We start from the raw sequence: 17,492 nt of genomic DNA on the forward strand, positions 1-17,492 counted from the left end.
TAGGAAGGGGGGAGTACTGCGTGGAGGCGGGGGAGGGATCCCGGAGACCCCCTCTATGGTGGGTGGGGCCTCTGAGAAGAGGAAGCGCTGCAGAAATCCCCTCATTGTAGAGGTGTGCCACCAGGAGAGGGACCCACTGAAGGGGGTGGGGGCGGGGTAGGGGGAAAGCCCGAGTGAACCACCGCAGTAAGGCAGGGGCCCCAGCGCACCCCCTCTGCAGTGTGGCGGGGTGGGGCTGGAGTCTGGGTTGGTGCTGTTCAGGGGGATGGTGCTGCAGGAAAGGAAGCTGGAGGACTCAAGAAAGCAAGGAAGACCCCAAACTGAAGAGGGATGCTGCAGGTGGGGAGGAAGAGTCCTGAGACTGCCCACTTCCCCAGTGTGCGTTCTGCCATGGCTGAGATATAGGAGATATAACTACAGAGTACACAGCCAGGAGACACCAGGAGGCCAGGAAGTGCCCAGCACCAGTTATGCACCACAGTCACATTCCATCACACACCAGCCTGTACCCTCACCTACAACACTATCCATCGCACAAACAGAGGCTCACACAGGAAGGAAACACACATAGAGCACACGCTTTGCAAAACCATCAAAGCACAACAGAATCATTGGCACAGTTGAAAAGCGCCATGTAGGTCCCACACCCTCAGAATGCTACATCACAGACCCATCCACTGCATCTGACCTTGCACCATCTCAGAGACCCGCAATGTACAACCCATGAACAAGATTCACCCTTACATCACACATGCTCAGGCCTCCAGACACATCACAGGACACACGAGCTATTGTGGACCTGGACACCATCACATAGCATCACACACTTTATCATACACACTGCTCCCTCTTATGTCTGGGCAAGAGCAAAGGTCCACAGTACAAAATTGCCAAATTGTTGTTGTGAATGACAGACAAAAAGATGCATACACTCACACACAGTACAACAGTTCACGGAAATAAGTCACATAACACCATCCCACACACCTTTCACATATCACGTATTATAGCACTATCACATACACCTTTGTGACACCTCCAAACACAGCCTAACACTCCCACCCACATGCCACACCCCCATCACACACACACACACACACACACACACACACAGCCGGCACCCACACACCAGGCCTGCCACACACACGCAACACCATCAGCCACCCCGTGGGACCTGAGGAGTCATAACCTCCACTCCCACTCCCAACACCACTTTGCTTCCATGAGGAACATCCCAGACTCTCCCTGGGGATAGAAGAGGGGGGTGTGGAGAGAGAACACCTGACCTTGTAGCTTTCTAAGAATGGATATCCCTCCCATCTATGGAAGTGGAGATATGAGGCACACAGGCTAGGAACAGGGAAAAGCCTGGTGTGTGGGAGTGGGTGAAGGTTAAGGACCTGGTCAGGGAAATGTGTGAAAGGCTGAAGGCTAAAGTGAGAGACAGATGGGGAGAGACAAAGTCAGAGCCACATAGATGACCTTGGACAGGTTCAGGGATAGGGCCAAAGGAGAAGGAGGTAAAGAGGACTTCCCCAGCACTCAGAGCCTCATCCCAATCTTTTTCTCTGACCTGTCCCCAGTCCCTCTCGCTGTCCCTTGTTGCCATGGTAACAGGGAGACTGACTCTGCAGCAAAAGGGGGCAGACTAGGCTGTTGCCATGGAGACTGGGAGAGGCAGGAGGAGCCACATCTTTCAACCCAGGTACATTGCTATTAGACACCCCCTCCCCAACTCCAACCCCTTCCCTAGGGAAAGACAACTTGTATGTCTACACTCATCCCTTCCCTTCCCTGTCATCTTGGCCTGAAGGTCTGGGACTAGACCAGGTGAGGATAGGACTGGGGAGATAGGGAAGCCTGGGAAGATGGGGAAGAAATAGATCCTAGGAGATCTATGCTCTCCTGCTCTCCAGCTGGGCTGGGGGTGGCCTACCCCACCATTCTACCCCACCATCCTACCCCAGACACAGGCTCAGGTCCCCCCTCACGCATTCCTTTCTCAGACACAAGCCTAGCCAGACTGATGACTGTGCATCATGCTCCCAGCGCCAGGCTCTGCGGAAGTAGGGGGAGGGAAGACTTAGGAAGGTCACCAGGATGGAGGGGGACAGGGGAGCTCAACATGAGAGATGGAAGGAGAGACATAAAAGGAGAAACAGACACAGTCCAGAGCCAGAGAGAGACTGACACAGACAGACAGACTGAAAAAGACGTAGAGATCTGCAAAGGCAGAGATGAGAAAACAGGGAGACAGCAACAGAAATACTCAGTAAAGGTGACAGAGAGACAGGGCTACTAAGCCAGGCAGAGACAGGTTTGGTCAAATGAAGACTCAGCGATAAAGATGGGGAGAGGCTCAGATCAGAAACTTGGTGGGTGAGGAGGATTCAGAAATGGGGAGAGACCCCAGAGGAGACCAGCCTTATAGTATTGGGACAGTGAGGGGAGAGGCCATAAATGTCTGCAATCATATTCTAGGCCCTTCAACAGAATCCAACCCAAGGGCAGAGGCATTGATTAGAATCTAAAAGACGTGGAGGGAACAGAAATGCTGGTGCTGATCCTGAAGGGCACACATACAGCAAGTCTGAGACACAGAAGGGGCCAGGTGGAAACTTGGGGGCACTGTGAGCCCGGCATGGGGGGGCTGTGTGCCCAGAGGGGTCTCTCGAGGTGTGTCCTGCCGGCAGAGGGACTACTACGGAAGATAGGCGGACCCTGGATGTGAGCGTGGGCGCGGCTGTACTCCAGGCTGGCGGTCGGGTGCTGAACGGACAGCTCCCGAGAACGCCCGGCTGCTGAAAGGGCGCGTCCAGCCTCCGCCGTCTCGCACTCTCCGACCCTCTGTCTGGTTTTCCTCACCGCTCTGGTCCCTTCTGGTCTCTATTTAGTTTTCTATGGCTTCCTGTCTTTCACCCAACTCCCCATTTCATCTCTGAAACCCCTCTTCTGCCACATCTCTCCTCCACTGCATCGCAGCCTCACTCCCTGTCCTTCCCTTTCCTGGCCCCTCTTTCTCCTACTCACCCCCGGCAGGGTCTCCTCCACCCCTGCCCCATCTCTTTCTTTCCCCGCCCCTTCAACTCTCCCCTTTCTGCTCGGCCTCGTTTTGGCTCTCCCTGTTTGACCTTCACTCGTCCTTTTTCAGCTGCAGTTTCCACAGAAACCTCCAGCGGGGCGGAGGAGGGCGGGGACAAGAGGCAGACCCACCCTTCTCCCTGCTCAACCAGCCCTTCAGCAACCGCCCCGCCTCCGGAATTCCTCACTCCCCTTTTCTGGGCTGGAGAGGTACAGGTTCAGCCAAACACAGGGTCTTTCACTGACAGAAAGGGCCCACCTCAGTAAAGTACACACGCCCATGATCTCAAAGTCGCCGAATCACTCTGGCCTGGGCACACACTCGCCACCATAGGTGCCCCCTCAATGCTTCACACAGGGAACAGCTCACTGCCCTTCCCCTCCCCCAGCCCCATCTGGTTTCTGTGTCTTCTACTCCCCGTGTCTCCACCTCTCCAGATCCCTGCATCTCTCCATCTGTCCCAGGGTCTCTGTCGCAGCCTCCCTCTGTCCTGAGAGAAGGTCAGTGGAGAGGAGCCAGCTGCTGGGACCTGGGCTGACCTGCTGGATGCAGGCAGGGCCAAGGGTGGAGAGTGTGTAAGTGACCATCCAGGCTATGGTTCTCGGCCGACTTCAGGGACCCAAGCCTCCAATGTCTTCCCACTCCCAGGAATTGAGACCCGGGTATCCCCAGTTTTGGGGTTTTGTTCTTTTTTTTATTCCAACAGGGACTGAGATGTGGCAGGGGTAGGGATGGGGGCCCAACTGACCCCCTCCCTTGGGGGTCTCATAGAAATTCCGAGGTTTCTCCCCCCAAAAAAGAGAGAAAGAGAAGAGCGGAGGGGTGCCAGGGGACACCCATCTGTCCAGAGGCCTTCCCCACCTCCAGTAGTTTAGAGGGCAGCTTCAAGTCTTGGGACGCCTGAGCAGTCCCAGGGCGGGATCCTCCCCGCCAACTGTTTTCTGCCTTTCGGAACGGCCCCCCGCAGTCCCGGGCCCCTGGAGTCCTCAGTTTCTGTGCTCCTCTTTCCCGCCGCGGGGGGCGGAGTGCGGGAGTCCGTGGCGCCCTCTCGCGAGTCCACTAGGGGGCGCAGGCCGGCTCCGGAGCCCGGCCTCGGACCTCACAGGGAACCGAAGGCAAAATCGCGGCGTCGGGGGCATTGCCCCAAGTCCTGTATCCCTCCCGCTAGGGAAGCGGGAGCGGCCGGGGCCTGGGGCAGGCCCAGTCCCTACGGTCAGTCCGGGCACCCACCCGGCCCCGCCCGTGGTCACTCGTGCTCGGCCAGATCGCGGGGGCCGGCGGGGCCGGGCCGCGGCCGAGGAGGACTGGTAGCCTCGGTGGGGGCGCCCAGGCCACGCGGCGGCGCTCCCGCCCCAGAGGCCCGCAGAGCCTGGATGCGCCTACACTCCTGGCAGACACGCACGTGCGTGCAGGGGGTGGGGACAGAGGGCCGAGGCCCACCTGGGGGCCCCGGGTCGTCCAGGAGGCGCTGCGGGCCTCCGTGAGCCCCGCCTGCATCCCCACCCGCGCCGGCCGAGTAGAGCTTGCCGTTACTAAGCCGCATCTCACGGACTGCGCGCAGCGACAGAAGGGCCCGGCTAGGGCCGCCAGGGCGTCGGCGCCGGCGGGAACGCGACGTCTTGCGGCAAGATACGGCGTGGCGCAGCTCCTGCAGCATCTCCTGACACACCGACACCTGAGGGCGGCGCAGGGTGGTCACCCTCTGGAGTGCTCCTCACCATCCCTCCCCTCACCATCCCATCCCTTTCCCAGCCCGCCTCCCCCCATGCCCCCAACTCCTCTACTCCTTTCCCATCTGCACATCCTCAGCATTCTCTCCCCGTCCCCATCTTCTTCTACTCCTCCTCTTTCTTCTATTTTCACTTCCCATTCTCTTCACCAGCCCTTCATCTCCTGTTTCTGTCTCTTCCTCTCTCACATCTCCCATCTTCCTTGGGTTGGTCCCTGAGCCTACCTGCCCTCACCAATTCAGGCTCCTGTTATTCCTCTTACGTTTCTGATGTCCCTAGTCCTTCCCTCCTCCTCGTTTCCCATCTTCTCCTGACAGTGCAAGCCATGTTTACTGAATGCTGCTGTGTGCCAGGCACTGTCCTGGGCACAGCAGAAAATAAAACAGAAGTCCCAGCCCTCATGGAGGTTATAGTCAAGTAGGCAGAGACAGAAAATAATAAACATGTAAATGTATGTAGTATGTTAGATGATGATGAGTGCTTTGGAAAAAAGTTAAGTAGGGAAGACAGATAAGCAGTATGGATGGGAAGTGATGCAGGTCAGAGTGGCAGGAATGGGGCATGCAAAGGGGGGAGAGAGAGGAGGTGAAGTGTGGGCCAGCTTGGGAAGGCCTGTAGGCCATTGTAAGGCTTTTGCCAACTGACTCCCAAGTTTGAAGCCGACAACTGCTGGGTTTTCATAGAATCACTTGAGCTTTTTAACAGCAGACTACAGGGAGGCAAGAACAGGGAGCCCACCTAGAAGGCTACTGCAATATCCCAGGCAGGAGGTGGTATTAGCTAGACCAGAGTGGTGTGAGAGGGCTGGACTCTGGGTATATTGTGACAGCTGTGGAGACAAAAGGATTTGCTGAGATGGTGAAAGAGAGGAAGGAGTAAAGGATAACTTCATGTACTTTTGGCCTAAGCAACTGGAAGGTTGGCATTGGCTGGTGGGTGTGCAGGACCTCAGTGGTGAACACATACATTATGCATATATTACCAGATGTCCATGTAGAGATGTCAGGTATGGAGCTGAATTTACAAACTTTGGGCTCAGGGAAATACACACTTGGGGGTTATGGAAGGCAGTCTCTAAGATTCTACCCACTTCATGTAATCCTCTCTGTATCAGGGTTGGTCTGTGCGACCAACAGAATTTGGTCATCTGACATTTTCACTTCTTGCCCTTCCTCTCTTGGATCACTTGCCTTGGGGGATGTCAGCTGCCATGGCATGAGGACCATGGAGGTCACTGTTCAAGAAACTGAGGCATCCTACCAACTGCCTTTGAATATACTAATCATGTGTTTTATTTTCTGTGTCTTAGGCTGTTTTAATATCTTCAAAATCTTGCAGGCTGGGGAGGGACTAACCCTCCCAGAACTAGCCAAATCTTAGATAGCAAAGGACTCCTCAGCTTATCAGAGGCACAGCAAGCAATATTGAGTCTATCTATACTCCTACTCACCCCTTGCACCTAATTTAATTTCATGTACCCCCAATATTTACCTTGCCCTAAATCATTCCAGGTCAGGTACAAGACAACTAGAGACAGCCCCTATAGTCTAGAGTTCACTGACTGATTCAAACTGGCCAGTCCTATGCCTGCCTGCCCAACCTTGCCCAAAGATACTTCAGGAAAACTAATGGCCTAGTCTTTCCCCTCTGGGCAGCTTCTATTTCCTGACCAAATCTGGTGGTTCTCCTGTGGCCCTATGTGATGTCCTACCCCCACTTCTCAGGAAACATAATAAGAATCTTTATCTCCATACCCCCTTCCCCTTATTGGGGATTGAACCCAGGAGCACTTTGCTACTGAGCTGCATCCCCATGCTTTTTAATTTTTTATTTTGAGACAGGATCTCACTAAGTTGATGAGACTAGTCTCCAGCTTGTGATCCTTCTGCCTCCACATCCCTAGTCCCGCAGATTATAGGCATATACCACTGCTCCTGGCTAAGAATCTCCTTTCATTGGTGCTGGCCTGTGTTGTCATTCAGTCCTCTCCATAAATGAAAATCATGGATATATTTGGGACAGTGAGCCATCTTAGAAGTGGACCCTCCAGCCCCCATCAAGCCTTCAGATCCCAGTAGCCCTGGCCAACACCAAGACTGTGACCTCAACATAGGGCGGTAGAACCACCCTGCTAAGCTGTTGCCTGGTTCTTGGCCCCAGAAATTGTAAGCTGACAGAAGTTTGCTGTTTTAAGCAGTAAAGGTATTATGGTAACAATGAATAACTAGTATAGAAGTCATCAGCACACAGAAAGTTTTAAGAGCCATTCCTGGGACCTCTATGGAAATAGAGGAAAAACAGAGAAGAGAAACAGTCAGAGGAGCAAGCCCTGGGATCCCCCAACAAATCCTGGGGAGAAAGGGACCCAACAAAGGAGCTTAGGAGAGTGACTTGAGAGGCAGGAGGAAAACAAGGGATCAGCAGAGAGGAAAAGGTATTGAGGAGACAGAGTGATAAACTGTGCTGAAGCCTGCCGCTGTCCCAGGTAGATGAGGCCTGAGACTTGGGCACTGGATTTCAGATGAGGAAGTCACTCATTAAAGAGTAGAGGGGCGGGCTGAGGTTGTGGCTCAGTGGTAGAGCGCTTGCCTAAGCATGTGTGAGGCCCTGGGTTCGATCCTCAGCACCACATAAAAATGAAATAAAAATATTGTGTGTCCACCTACAACTAAAAAATAAATGTATATATTTAAAAAAGAGTAGAGGGGCAGGGACAGAAGCTGGGCCCAATAGTGAATGGGTGGAGAGAAACTGAAAAGAACAGGGAGATACAACCCTCTTAAGGAGGCAGAGGAAAGGAGAGAGATCTGATGGTGGCTGGGAGGAGAAGTAGAGTCAAGACAGGACTTCTTTAGGTGGGAGGAATTACAGCACATTTGTATGCTGACTGCTGATCCAATAAAGAGAAGACAGCTGACTGTGCAACGCAGGAGGAAAGACCTGGGGGTATAAACAGACTCAATATTGCTTGCCTTGCACTGGAGGGATGTCCTTGGGAAGGTGAGGGGGTGATCTGGGCAAAGGTGGAGGCTGTCTTCAGAGGAGTGGAAGGGACAAGTAGAGAATGCAGGGGGCTGGATGTGGGGCTGGGGTTTTGGGGTGTACCTGTGAGGTCAGTTGCTGGAAGTAAGGAGTGGAGGAGGACCTGGAGGCTGGCAGAGCAAGGGAAAGAGCACTAGCAGTCTGGGATGTGGGAACATGAATGGGTCTGGAACAGCAGAGGTGTCACCCAGCAGCACCTAGGGCCCTCTGGAAGTAGTGATCCTGACTGTAGCATGAGACTGGTCATCAAGTCTTCATTCTGTGGCTTGATTCTCCCCTAATTTTTTTCTTGCTTTATGGCCTCTGTGGTTCGCCACACTTTTCTCCCCCCACCCCCTTTCCCTGCATCTTTATCTCTTCCTGGGCTCTTCTCCTTCTATCCTTACACGTCTGGATGCTCTGTCTCCTTGCCTGCTCTCTCACCTCTCCTGGGACCTCCTTAACCCCAGGAGTCTCTCCAGGCCCCTCCTTACCTGCTGTATTCTTCCTCCCCCTTCCCCAGCTCCCCACCATCCACCAGGTGGCTTCCAATGCCACATCCTTCACATGCCCCAGCCTAGGGGTCCCGTGCTTCATGCCCCACCCTTGGCCAACTTCCTCACCTCCTCAGACTCTGCTGACCTCCTTGTGGACCATATGAATTCCATGACCGCCACGAAGACAGCGATGATGAGGCCACAGATGAGCACGACAAAAATGCCACCAATATTCTCCATGCCCAGACCTGGGGGTTAGGGGAGAGCCACAGAGTGGGCTATGTGGGCATTGGGCTGCAAGGAAGTCCTCAGGAAGGACATGCCACATACAGGGATGGCTGACCTTTCGCTCGATGGTCCTCCTCCTTGGGGCACCGGCCTCCCTCCCACCACTTGCGCTTCAGGATCTCCAGTCGGTTGTTCTCCTGGAGCTGCAGGATGGCCAATGTGATCTCGTCCCGAAATGGGGAGCCTGGGCCGGGCACACGAGAAGGGACTGGCTATCAGGCCCTGGGGCCCTGCCTGCCCCAAACCCAACTGTCCCCTCACCATGGCCTCCATCAGTCCCTGATGCTGCTCAGGGTCTTCCTTGTGGCTTCTCCCCACCCCTACCCAGTTTCTTCACAACACAGCAGCCAGGAGTCAGTTTTAGGAGCAATCAGATCAGTCCTCCCTTGCTGAAACCTCTTCCATGTCTTCCCTCACTGCTGCTAGAACAAGGCCCCTCCCTCTGCCTACAAGAGCCTGTATTCTCAGGCAGCCACTTTCTGGTACCCCTGCCCAAGGTTCTCTCAGGTCCAGCCACACTGACCTCCTTGCAAGTTCCAAATCAGCCTAGCAAAGTCCTACCTTAGGACCTTTGGCTCCACTGGAATGTTCTTTCCCTCACTTCACTCAGATCTCTGCTCACATGCTGGTTCCTCAGGGTCTTCTCTGATCACTTTATTTAAAATGGCCCCAAGAACCCCCTTCTGTCAGTCTCTTCCCCTAGATTTTCAGCTAGAACACTTGTCACCACCTGACGTCATATGACACAGCAGCTACATGTTTATGATCTCTGCTGCCTACTGCCCTAGTGGAAGGTAGGAGGGGCTGGGGTGCTTGGCATCTTCTCTCTGTTGCCCAGCACCCAGCCCAGGGTCTGGCACCTGTGAGGGCATCAGACCAATCTGCTGAGTGAATGGATCCCCATTCTCCCCTCCTCTTCACAACACCTCTCTCTTCACCCTCGTATTCTCCCCTTGAACCATCCTTGGGCCTCAAACACCCCATATATCCTGTTCTGTACGCACTCCTTCATTTACTTAAATACTCATAGAACATCTGTCACATGCCAGGAAGTAGGGATATGGTGAGTAGAGGTAATTAATATTTATTAGGCACCTGCTATGTGCCAGACCCTGGGTTTGCAGAATTTATTCAAGCCTTGCAATGACCCTGTGAAGCAGAGGTTTCCATCTGAAGCAGATATTTCTGAATGAGGTGATGCTTTTCTCTTGGGTCATATACTGAGTCAGAGTGGAAAGTGGGATCTAAAACCAGGCTGATGTGACTCTAAAGCCTGTCCCCAAGGCACCAGGCTACACTACTTCTCTAGAACAACATGAACTCTCATGCAAAAATGCTCAGAATTTCTGTGCAGTTACAGGTAACTAATGTAAGCACCATTGGCTCACACGTGATTTTAAAAGCCAAAATGTCAACATTTGGAGACAAATCAGTGGTAGGCTTCTAGCGCTGAGCCCTGAAAAAGCATGCCCTGAACTGAAGAATAAAATAACATGTTAAGTTCCCATGGAGGGTTCATCCTCTCTTCCTCCCTTCCCAACTCTCTTCCTTCCTCCCTATCTTTCTCCTTCCCCTATCCAGCCATCTATCTATCCTTCCTTCCTTCCATTTACATACATATCTTCCTTCTATCCATCCATCCATTTATATCATTTCCTGAGCACCTTCTCTGAGCCAAACTGTAGGCTTTGGTGCAGAGAATGTGAAGCAAATAAAATCAAGTCCTCTCCCTCAAGTGCCCCTTAGGCCAATGGGGAAAGTCAGCAAGCCTCATAGCCAACATGTACTGAGTTGTACAGCAAAACATCATTGAATTCTCTCAACAGCCCTTGGAGTCTAGAACTGATTGTTCCTGGGTTCATCTTTGCAGGTGGAAGGTACAGAGGCACAGGAAGGTGATGACACCTGCCTAATGCCACACAGCCAGAAGATTACACACAGAATTCTCAGCCAGCCTCAGGGGGCCCTGGCCCAGTCCCAGGCCTGCTCACACATCTTGTTTTCAGACACAAAGGGCCCCTGCCCCATTGCACATCCTCACTGAAGCCATACCCAGCGGCATGCCAATGCCATAGCCCTTGGTGTCGAGGAGGCCCCCGATCTGGGTGAGGTTGCAGTTGAGGCGGCGGTGGTACTCATTCATGGTGGACTCGAGCAAGAAGGCGTAGCGGGAGTTGAGGACACGGGCGATGCCCTCTTCTGTGCTCTTGACGAACACGCTGGGCTGCTTGGACTGCATGTAGTTCCACATACGCTGGTACGTCTGGTACCGAGAATTCTGGGCAGAGGGAGCACAAGGGGAAGACAGGTGAGGGTCTCTCCACCCACGTCCTTTCCCAAGCCCTGTACCCTGCCCTCCAGGATGTCTCCCTCAATCTGAGAGAGTGCAGAGATGAGGTCAAGACAGAAAGAGCCAAAGACAGAGGAGAGAGACTAGACAAAGTGTCCAAGCCAGGTCCAAATCATCCCCATGCCCCCTCTCCCAGGATGCCTCACAGCCCTCATGGCTCAGCAACCTCCTAAACCTACTCCTGTCTCCTCTCCCCTAACCCTCCAGTGGCCCCATCCAGCTTCAGCCTCCTCCAGAACACTTGTCTACCCCAACCTGGCCCAGGGGGAATGTCCAACTCTAAACTGTCACCCCTTGCTCCCCACTGCCCATGTGCAGAGTCCAATCTAAGTGCTCTCCCTGGCCTTTGAGGTTTTTGAGTCTTTAACCCAACCTCCTTGCCAGACTTTTATCTTTCTTTTCTTTCACCCCAAATATATAGAGTGTATTCTCTCACTTTTAGGGCCCTCCTTCCTCTCTGTTGGATGATATTCCCAGTTCTAACCCTTCTAGAAGTTCCTTGGCCCTGCTTGTCCTCTACTTATGGCACTGATTCAACATTAGTTGAATGTTGCTTCCCTGTCCCCATTCTCTGTCCCCTGCCAGACAGCAGCACTCCCCATGAGAGCAAGTGTGTCCTTTGCTCCCGTACCTCCTGACCGTTACTGATCATCAATCTCTGATCCAGGAGGCCCTGCCCAGCCCCACTCAGAGATGCTATGCAGGGCAGGGATCCCAACATCAAGCCTGAAGGTTCCGAGTGGCCCCACCTGGAAGAAGGTCATGGTGGAGCCAGCGTGGATGGTGCCGTACTCAATGTTGGTCTGATCTGCCAGGTCATCAGCCGACTCCACAGGCACCTCCATGCGCTGCACGGTGAGGAAGGCGGCCAGGTTGGCCGTGTAGGAGGAGATGATGATCAAGGTGAAGGCCCACCTGAGGGGTGGGAGGGATGAGCTGCAGGCTGGAGCCATCCCTGCCACTTTGACCTGTGACCATGTGCTCCATTAGTGGTACCTCCCTCATCAACAGTGACCCCAACATTCAACAGGCTGACTGCTGACTAGTGGACAGGTTAGGAGTGTGGATTTTGAAGCCAGACTCCTTGGGTTTAAATATCCATTCCAGAGACTTCTATTTCCTGGTATGAGAATACCCTCTCATGGAGCTGGGGTTGTAGCACAGTGGTAGAGCACTTGTCTAGCATGTGTGAGGCACTGGGTTCAATTCTTGGCACCATATACAAATTTAAAATATAAAAGTCCATTGACAACTAAAAATACATATACATAAAAAATACCCTCTCACCATAAACCACCAGAAAACTGTACAGATATAGGAAACTATAGAGAATAATAGGCATCTCAGGACTGTGATTCCTAAGAAAAGAGAAATGAAGTGAGACATCATCATATAGGCTGCCCAATGGATTTAATTTACACACTCAGCACCTGAAAGGGAAATCCAAATGGTTCAGCAATCCTGCAGAGCTGTAGAGATGGAGATAGGAGCTAGGGTGGAGGGAGCAAGATGTCTGGAATTTGTGAGTCAGAATACTTAAGAGGAGGAAACTGCACAGAGAGTTCCAGAAACCTGGGGTCCCCTTGAGTCTTTGGCTGAATATCAATCTGTAAGTGCATGAATGAAACTCCATGGGGCCAGACAAGAACAAATTTCAAGGGAAAAACAATTCCCAGAGTTCCCACAGGGCTGGGAATTGCTTGAGCTCCTTCCAGCCAGAGGCGAGACCTCATTGAATATATGAGATATTCAGTAGGGAACACAAAGAACACCATATTGGAAACTGGGTTACATGGGCCCTAAAGACAACACAAGACCTGTCCTAAAAGAGCTTCAATATGGGCCTGGAAGGATCAAAATAATTCACAAGTAATTTAATTGTCTGCCAGAAAAAGTCCAAGACTCTTTTGATTGGTTTGTTTTTGTGGTGCTAGATAGGCACTTTATCACTGAGCTAAGTTAAATCCCCCTGGTAGGTTCATCCTCTTTCCCTACCTCCCTGGACTTCCCTAGCCAGAAGTCCAAGACACTATAATATAAACAACGTAAAATTCACAATATCTATCATCTAATTAAAAAAATAATCAGATATATAAAGGCACAGGAAAAAAGGGACCCTGGACTTAAAGAGACTCAAAGTGGTCAAAGACGATGAAAAAGGTAGATAAGGACATTAAAATAGCTATTATAAATATACTCAAAATGCTCAAGAATATAAAAAGCACATGGAGGAGAGAAATGGAAGATATAAAAAAGAGGCAAAGGGACCTTCTAGAGATGAAATACACAATATCTGAAAAGAAACTTTTGCTGGAAGGGATTACACAGATTAGACACTGCAGCAGAAAAGATCAGGGAAATGGAAGACAGCTGCAGAATCCATCCAAAACAAAGCAGAGAGGAAAATGACTGTAAACAAGCAGAGTGCCTCAGTGGCTTGAGGAACAGTATCAAGTGTCCACACAGATATGATTGGCGTCCCAGAAAGAGAGGAGAGAAAGCAGTGACTGAAAAAAAATTATTTGAAGAAGTAATGGTTAAAAAATTTTCAAGTTTGGGCTGGGGATGTGGCTCAAGCGGTAGCGCGCTCGCCTGGCATGCGTGCGGCCCGGGTTCGATCCTCAGCACCACATACAAAGATGTTGTGTCCGCCGAAAACTAAAAAATAAATATTAAAAAATTCTCTCTCTCTCTCTCTCTCTCTTTAAAAAAAATTTTTTTTCAAGTTTGACAAAAACTATTATAATGCAAACCCAAGAAGTTCAATAAACCCCAAGCAGTATAAACACATTTATATATAAAATACACCAGGGACATTATAATTAATTATTGAAAACCAGTAATAAAGAGAAAAGCTTAAAAGCTGCCAGAATAGATAAAGGTGTGGTGTGTGTGTGTGTGTGTGTGTGTGTGTGTGTAGGACACATTACACGTAAAGAAGTAAAGATAATAGCTCCAATAGACTTCTTGTCAGAGAATATTCAAGCCAAAAAACAAGGCAACAGCATGCTGAAAGAAAAATCAAAACAAAACTGTCAACCTAGAATTCCAAATCCAATAAAAACATCCTCCAAAGATCACACGTGAAAACATCTCTCATGTAAACAAAGCTGGGAGAGTTTGTTACCAGCAGACCTGCACTTTCAGAAATGTTAAAAGCAGCTCTTCAAGTAAAAGGAAAATAACACTGGATGGGCATGTGAATGCACAAGAAGGTATGAAGAACACTATAAATGGTAGACATGTAAGTAAATATAGAAGGCATATTCCACATTTGATTTTTTTCCTTTTTCTTCTTCTTCTTCTTCTTCTTCTTTTTTTTTTTTTTTTTTTTTTTGGTGCTGGGATGGAATTCAGGGTCTTATGCATTCTAGACAGATACTCTCCCAGTGAGCTATACCCTTGGCCCCTAAAAACTTTTTTAAAAAAACTTTACTATTTACACACCCACCCACCACTAGTATTGTGTGGGGTTCATAAGATATGCAGAAGTAACGTAAATGATAAAAGTCAAAAGATGGGAGGATGAGATGGATATACACTGTTGCAAGGGTCTTACATCTTATATGAAATTGTATGTTACTTTAACTTTTTTTTTTTTTTTTTTAACTGAGGATTGAACCCAGGTGTGATTAACCACTGAGCCATCATCCCCGGCCCTTTTTATTTTGGGACAGGGTCTTGCTAAGTTGCTCAGGGCCTCACTCAGTTGCTGAGGCTGGCTTTGAACTTTTGATCCTCCTGCCTCAGCCTCCTGAGCTTCTGGGATTATAGTTGTGCCACACCACACCCAGCTTGCAAGTTTTTTTTTTTGTTTTTTTTTTTAAGAAAGAGTGTGAGGGGCTGGGGATGTGGCTCAAGCAGTAGTGTGCTCGCCTGGCATGCATGCGGCCTGGGTTAGATCCTCAGCAACACATACAAACAAAGATGTTGTGTCCACCAAAAACTTAAAAAAATAAATAAATAAATATTAAAAAATTTTCTTTCTCTTTCTCTAAAAAAAAAAAAAAAGGCTAGGGGTGTGGCTCAGTTTAATTTAAATCTAATTAATAATTTAATTAATTTTTTTTGAGACAGGGTTTTGCTAAGTTCCAAGGTTGACCTTGAATGCAGTCCTTCTGCTTCTACCTCTCAAATCATTAGAATTAACAGGCATGCATCACACGTCCAGCAGTATCTATGAAGTTTTACTGGATCACAGTCACATTCATTCATTTATATTTTATCTACAACTGCTTTCATACTCCAATGGCAGAGTTGAGTGGTCATGACAATGATCATTCATAGGACTGGCAAAGTATAATGACAAAAGGACCAATTCATCAAGAGGACATAGCAATCCTAAACATTTATGCACCTAATTATAGAGCCTCAAGATTCATGAAGCAAAAGCTGACAGAACTGAAAAGAGAAATAGACAACTTCTCCACAATTACAGGTGGAGACTCCAACACTCTCCTCTCAGTCACTGATAGGACAAGTAGAAAAGTAGACAGGAAAGCAGTAAGGACACAGAAGCCTTGATTAACGCCGTCAACCACTGGCCCTCGCTGACATTTACCCAACAGTAGAATACACATTCAGTGCAAGTACACACAGAACCTTTACCAGGACAGACCATTTGCTGAGACATAAAATAAGTCGCAGTAATTTTAAAGGATTCAAGTCCTACAGAGTGTGCTCTCTGATCACAATGGAACTAAATTAGAAATCAATAATAGAAAGCTCTATGGAAAATCCCCAAATCCTGGCTCTAGCTGTATGACCTTGAAATTGTTTCAGTTTCCTCACCTATGAAGTAAGCACAACTGCCAGCCCTCCCTCACAGAGTTTTGGGAAGAGAGAGCAAATGTGCCTTGCAGACGTTTGCTCTTATTATCTTGGTGTCACAAGACTGACTTGGGAGAAGAGGCACCCATGGGCCTGGCTGCAGGACCCCAGGGCAGCCATTTGTCTTATCCTGCCCCCTTGTCCTCCTTCTAGTGATAATACAGCCTCCTGTAAAACAAAACCCAACCCCAATACACAAAACCCAGGGACTAACATAACCTTTCCAGAAACCAAGTATCTCCCAACCCACCCATGGGTCAATGCTGTCACTCACTCTTTAAAACAATATTAACCAGTGCCCAGTGACTCAAGAGGCTGAGGCAGGAGAATTGCAAGTTGAAGGCCAGCTTCAGCAACTTAGTGATGCCCTAAGCAACTTAGTAAGACCATGTCTCAAAATAAAAAATAAAGAGAGCTGGGGACATAAGTCAGTGACAAAGTGTCCCTGGGTTCAGTCACAGTTAAAAAAAAAAAAAATTAACCAGTGCCTGTACACACCAGGCACCACATTTGTCCTTGAGGATACCTCCTGTCTGGCTGGTGATAGTGATGGGGTAGAGGGTGATGGGGCCACTCACTGAGAGACAGCAGAAGGAACACAGATGGGGAGTTAGATTTGGGAGCAAAAACACGAGCTCTGTTTTGAACAACGAAGTTTGGGGATGCCTGTTGGGTACCTAAGAGAAGAAGCCCAAGCTGAGTGGATATATGAAGATGTCATAGATGAGGATTTCAGAAGTATCTATATCTGGAAAGCAAGGGAAGCCAGGGCATAGGTGAGATGGCCCTGGACCAAATGTTAAGACTGGTGGTCTCTGGCTGAGGGTGTGCATGGAGGTGTGTGGGGAAGGTGTTTGGTGAAGTGTCGGGGAACTCTGCTGGTCAGAGTGGGTCCAGCAGGTGGCAAGTGTCTGACCATGCTCAGCTTAGTCTGAATAAGACAGAAAATCTAGACATGAGGACCTAAGCCTGTCACTTTGGTATAAGAAAATCCACATACTTTTTGCAGTTAGAAAAGAAACTGAAATCTCCAGGAATATATCTCTTGTTCAGACTGAGAAACAACTGGATGTTGCTTTGTTTGGTACTCTGGCGAGAACTCTTCACCATTTTGGGAAGTCATGTCTCAGATGACTGGTCCATTTGTGTTTGAATCCTGGAGTCAGGATGCTCAGATCAGCTGCATTAGCAAACTATCTCATTCGTGGCAATTCTTATTTGCCAACTATTTCCACATCGAATATCAAGGGTTGACAAAATCCTAATAGATATGGCTACAGGAAGCTGCAGACCAAATGGACACTGGAGACCAGGGGACAAGAAAACTCCTCATCATTCCAGACTTTTTCCTTTCAAGTAGATGCCACCTGATCATGGCATTCTGTCCTCTGGTGTAGCAACATCCAAGCATTTACATATTACCATCATGTTAGTTTATTAGAAATCACTTTCTTTTTTCCTTCATATTGCAAATAGGGTGTTATATTCTTCTTCTTTTTCCTTTTTAAAAAATTATGCCTGTTTATAGATATATTATCCTTGAATTTCAGGGTAGAAAAGGAAGCTTGAAGGAATAATTGTTATAAAAAGAAAGTGCTGAATCTTCGAGGACTGAACCATCACTTGTGTGGGGTGAGAAGCCCACTTGAGGGATGGATGAGGGCAAAGGGAATCTATGGTGAAATGAGGTTGAG

General features: G+C 49.5%; 1 protein-coding gene across 2 annotated transcripts in view; it reads right to left on the minus strand.

Moving 5' to 3' along the window:
• Positions 1-4,328: 4,328 nt before the first annotated feature.
• The window catches only part of Grik5 (glutamate ionotropic receptor kainate type subunit 5), a 53,842-nt gene continuing 40,678 nt past the window's right edge, over positions 4,329-17,492 (minus strand). For both annotated transcript variants that reach the window (XM_076837471.2, XM_076837470.2), the window contains exons 15-19: positions 11,718-11,883; positions 10,671-10,896; positions 8,674-8,802; positions 8,457-8,578; positions 4,329-4,757 (exon numbers count right to left, since the gene is read on the minus strand). In XM_076837471.2, coding sequence (XP_076693586.1) covers positions 4,329-4,757; positions 8,457-8,578; positions 8,674-8,802; positions 10,671-10,896; positions 11,718-11,883 — 1,072 coding nt within the window. The remainder of the gene's footprint in view (positions 4,758-8,456; positions 8,579-8,673; positions 8,803-10,670; positions 10,897-11,717; positions 11,884-17,492) is intronic.

Source organism: Callospermophilus lateralis, chromosome 18 (assembly GCF_048772815.1).
Source record: "Callospermophilus lateralis isolate mCalLat2 chromosome 18, mCalLat2.hap1, whole genome shotgun sequence".
Taxonomy (NCBI): domain Eukaryota; kingdom Metazoa; phylum Chordata; class Mammalia; order Rodentia; family Sciuridae; genus Callospermophilus; species Callospermophilus lateralis.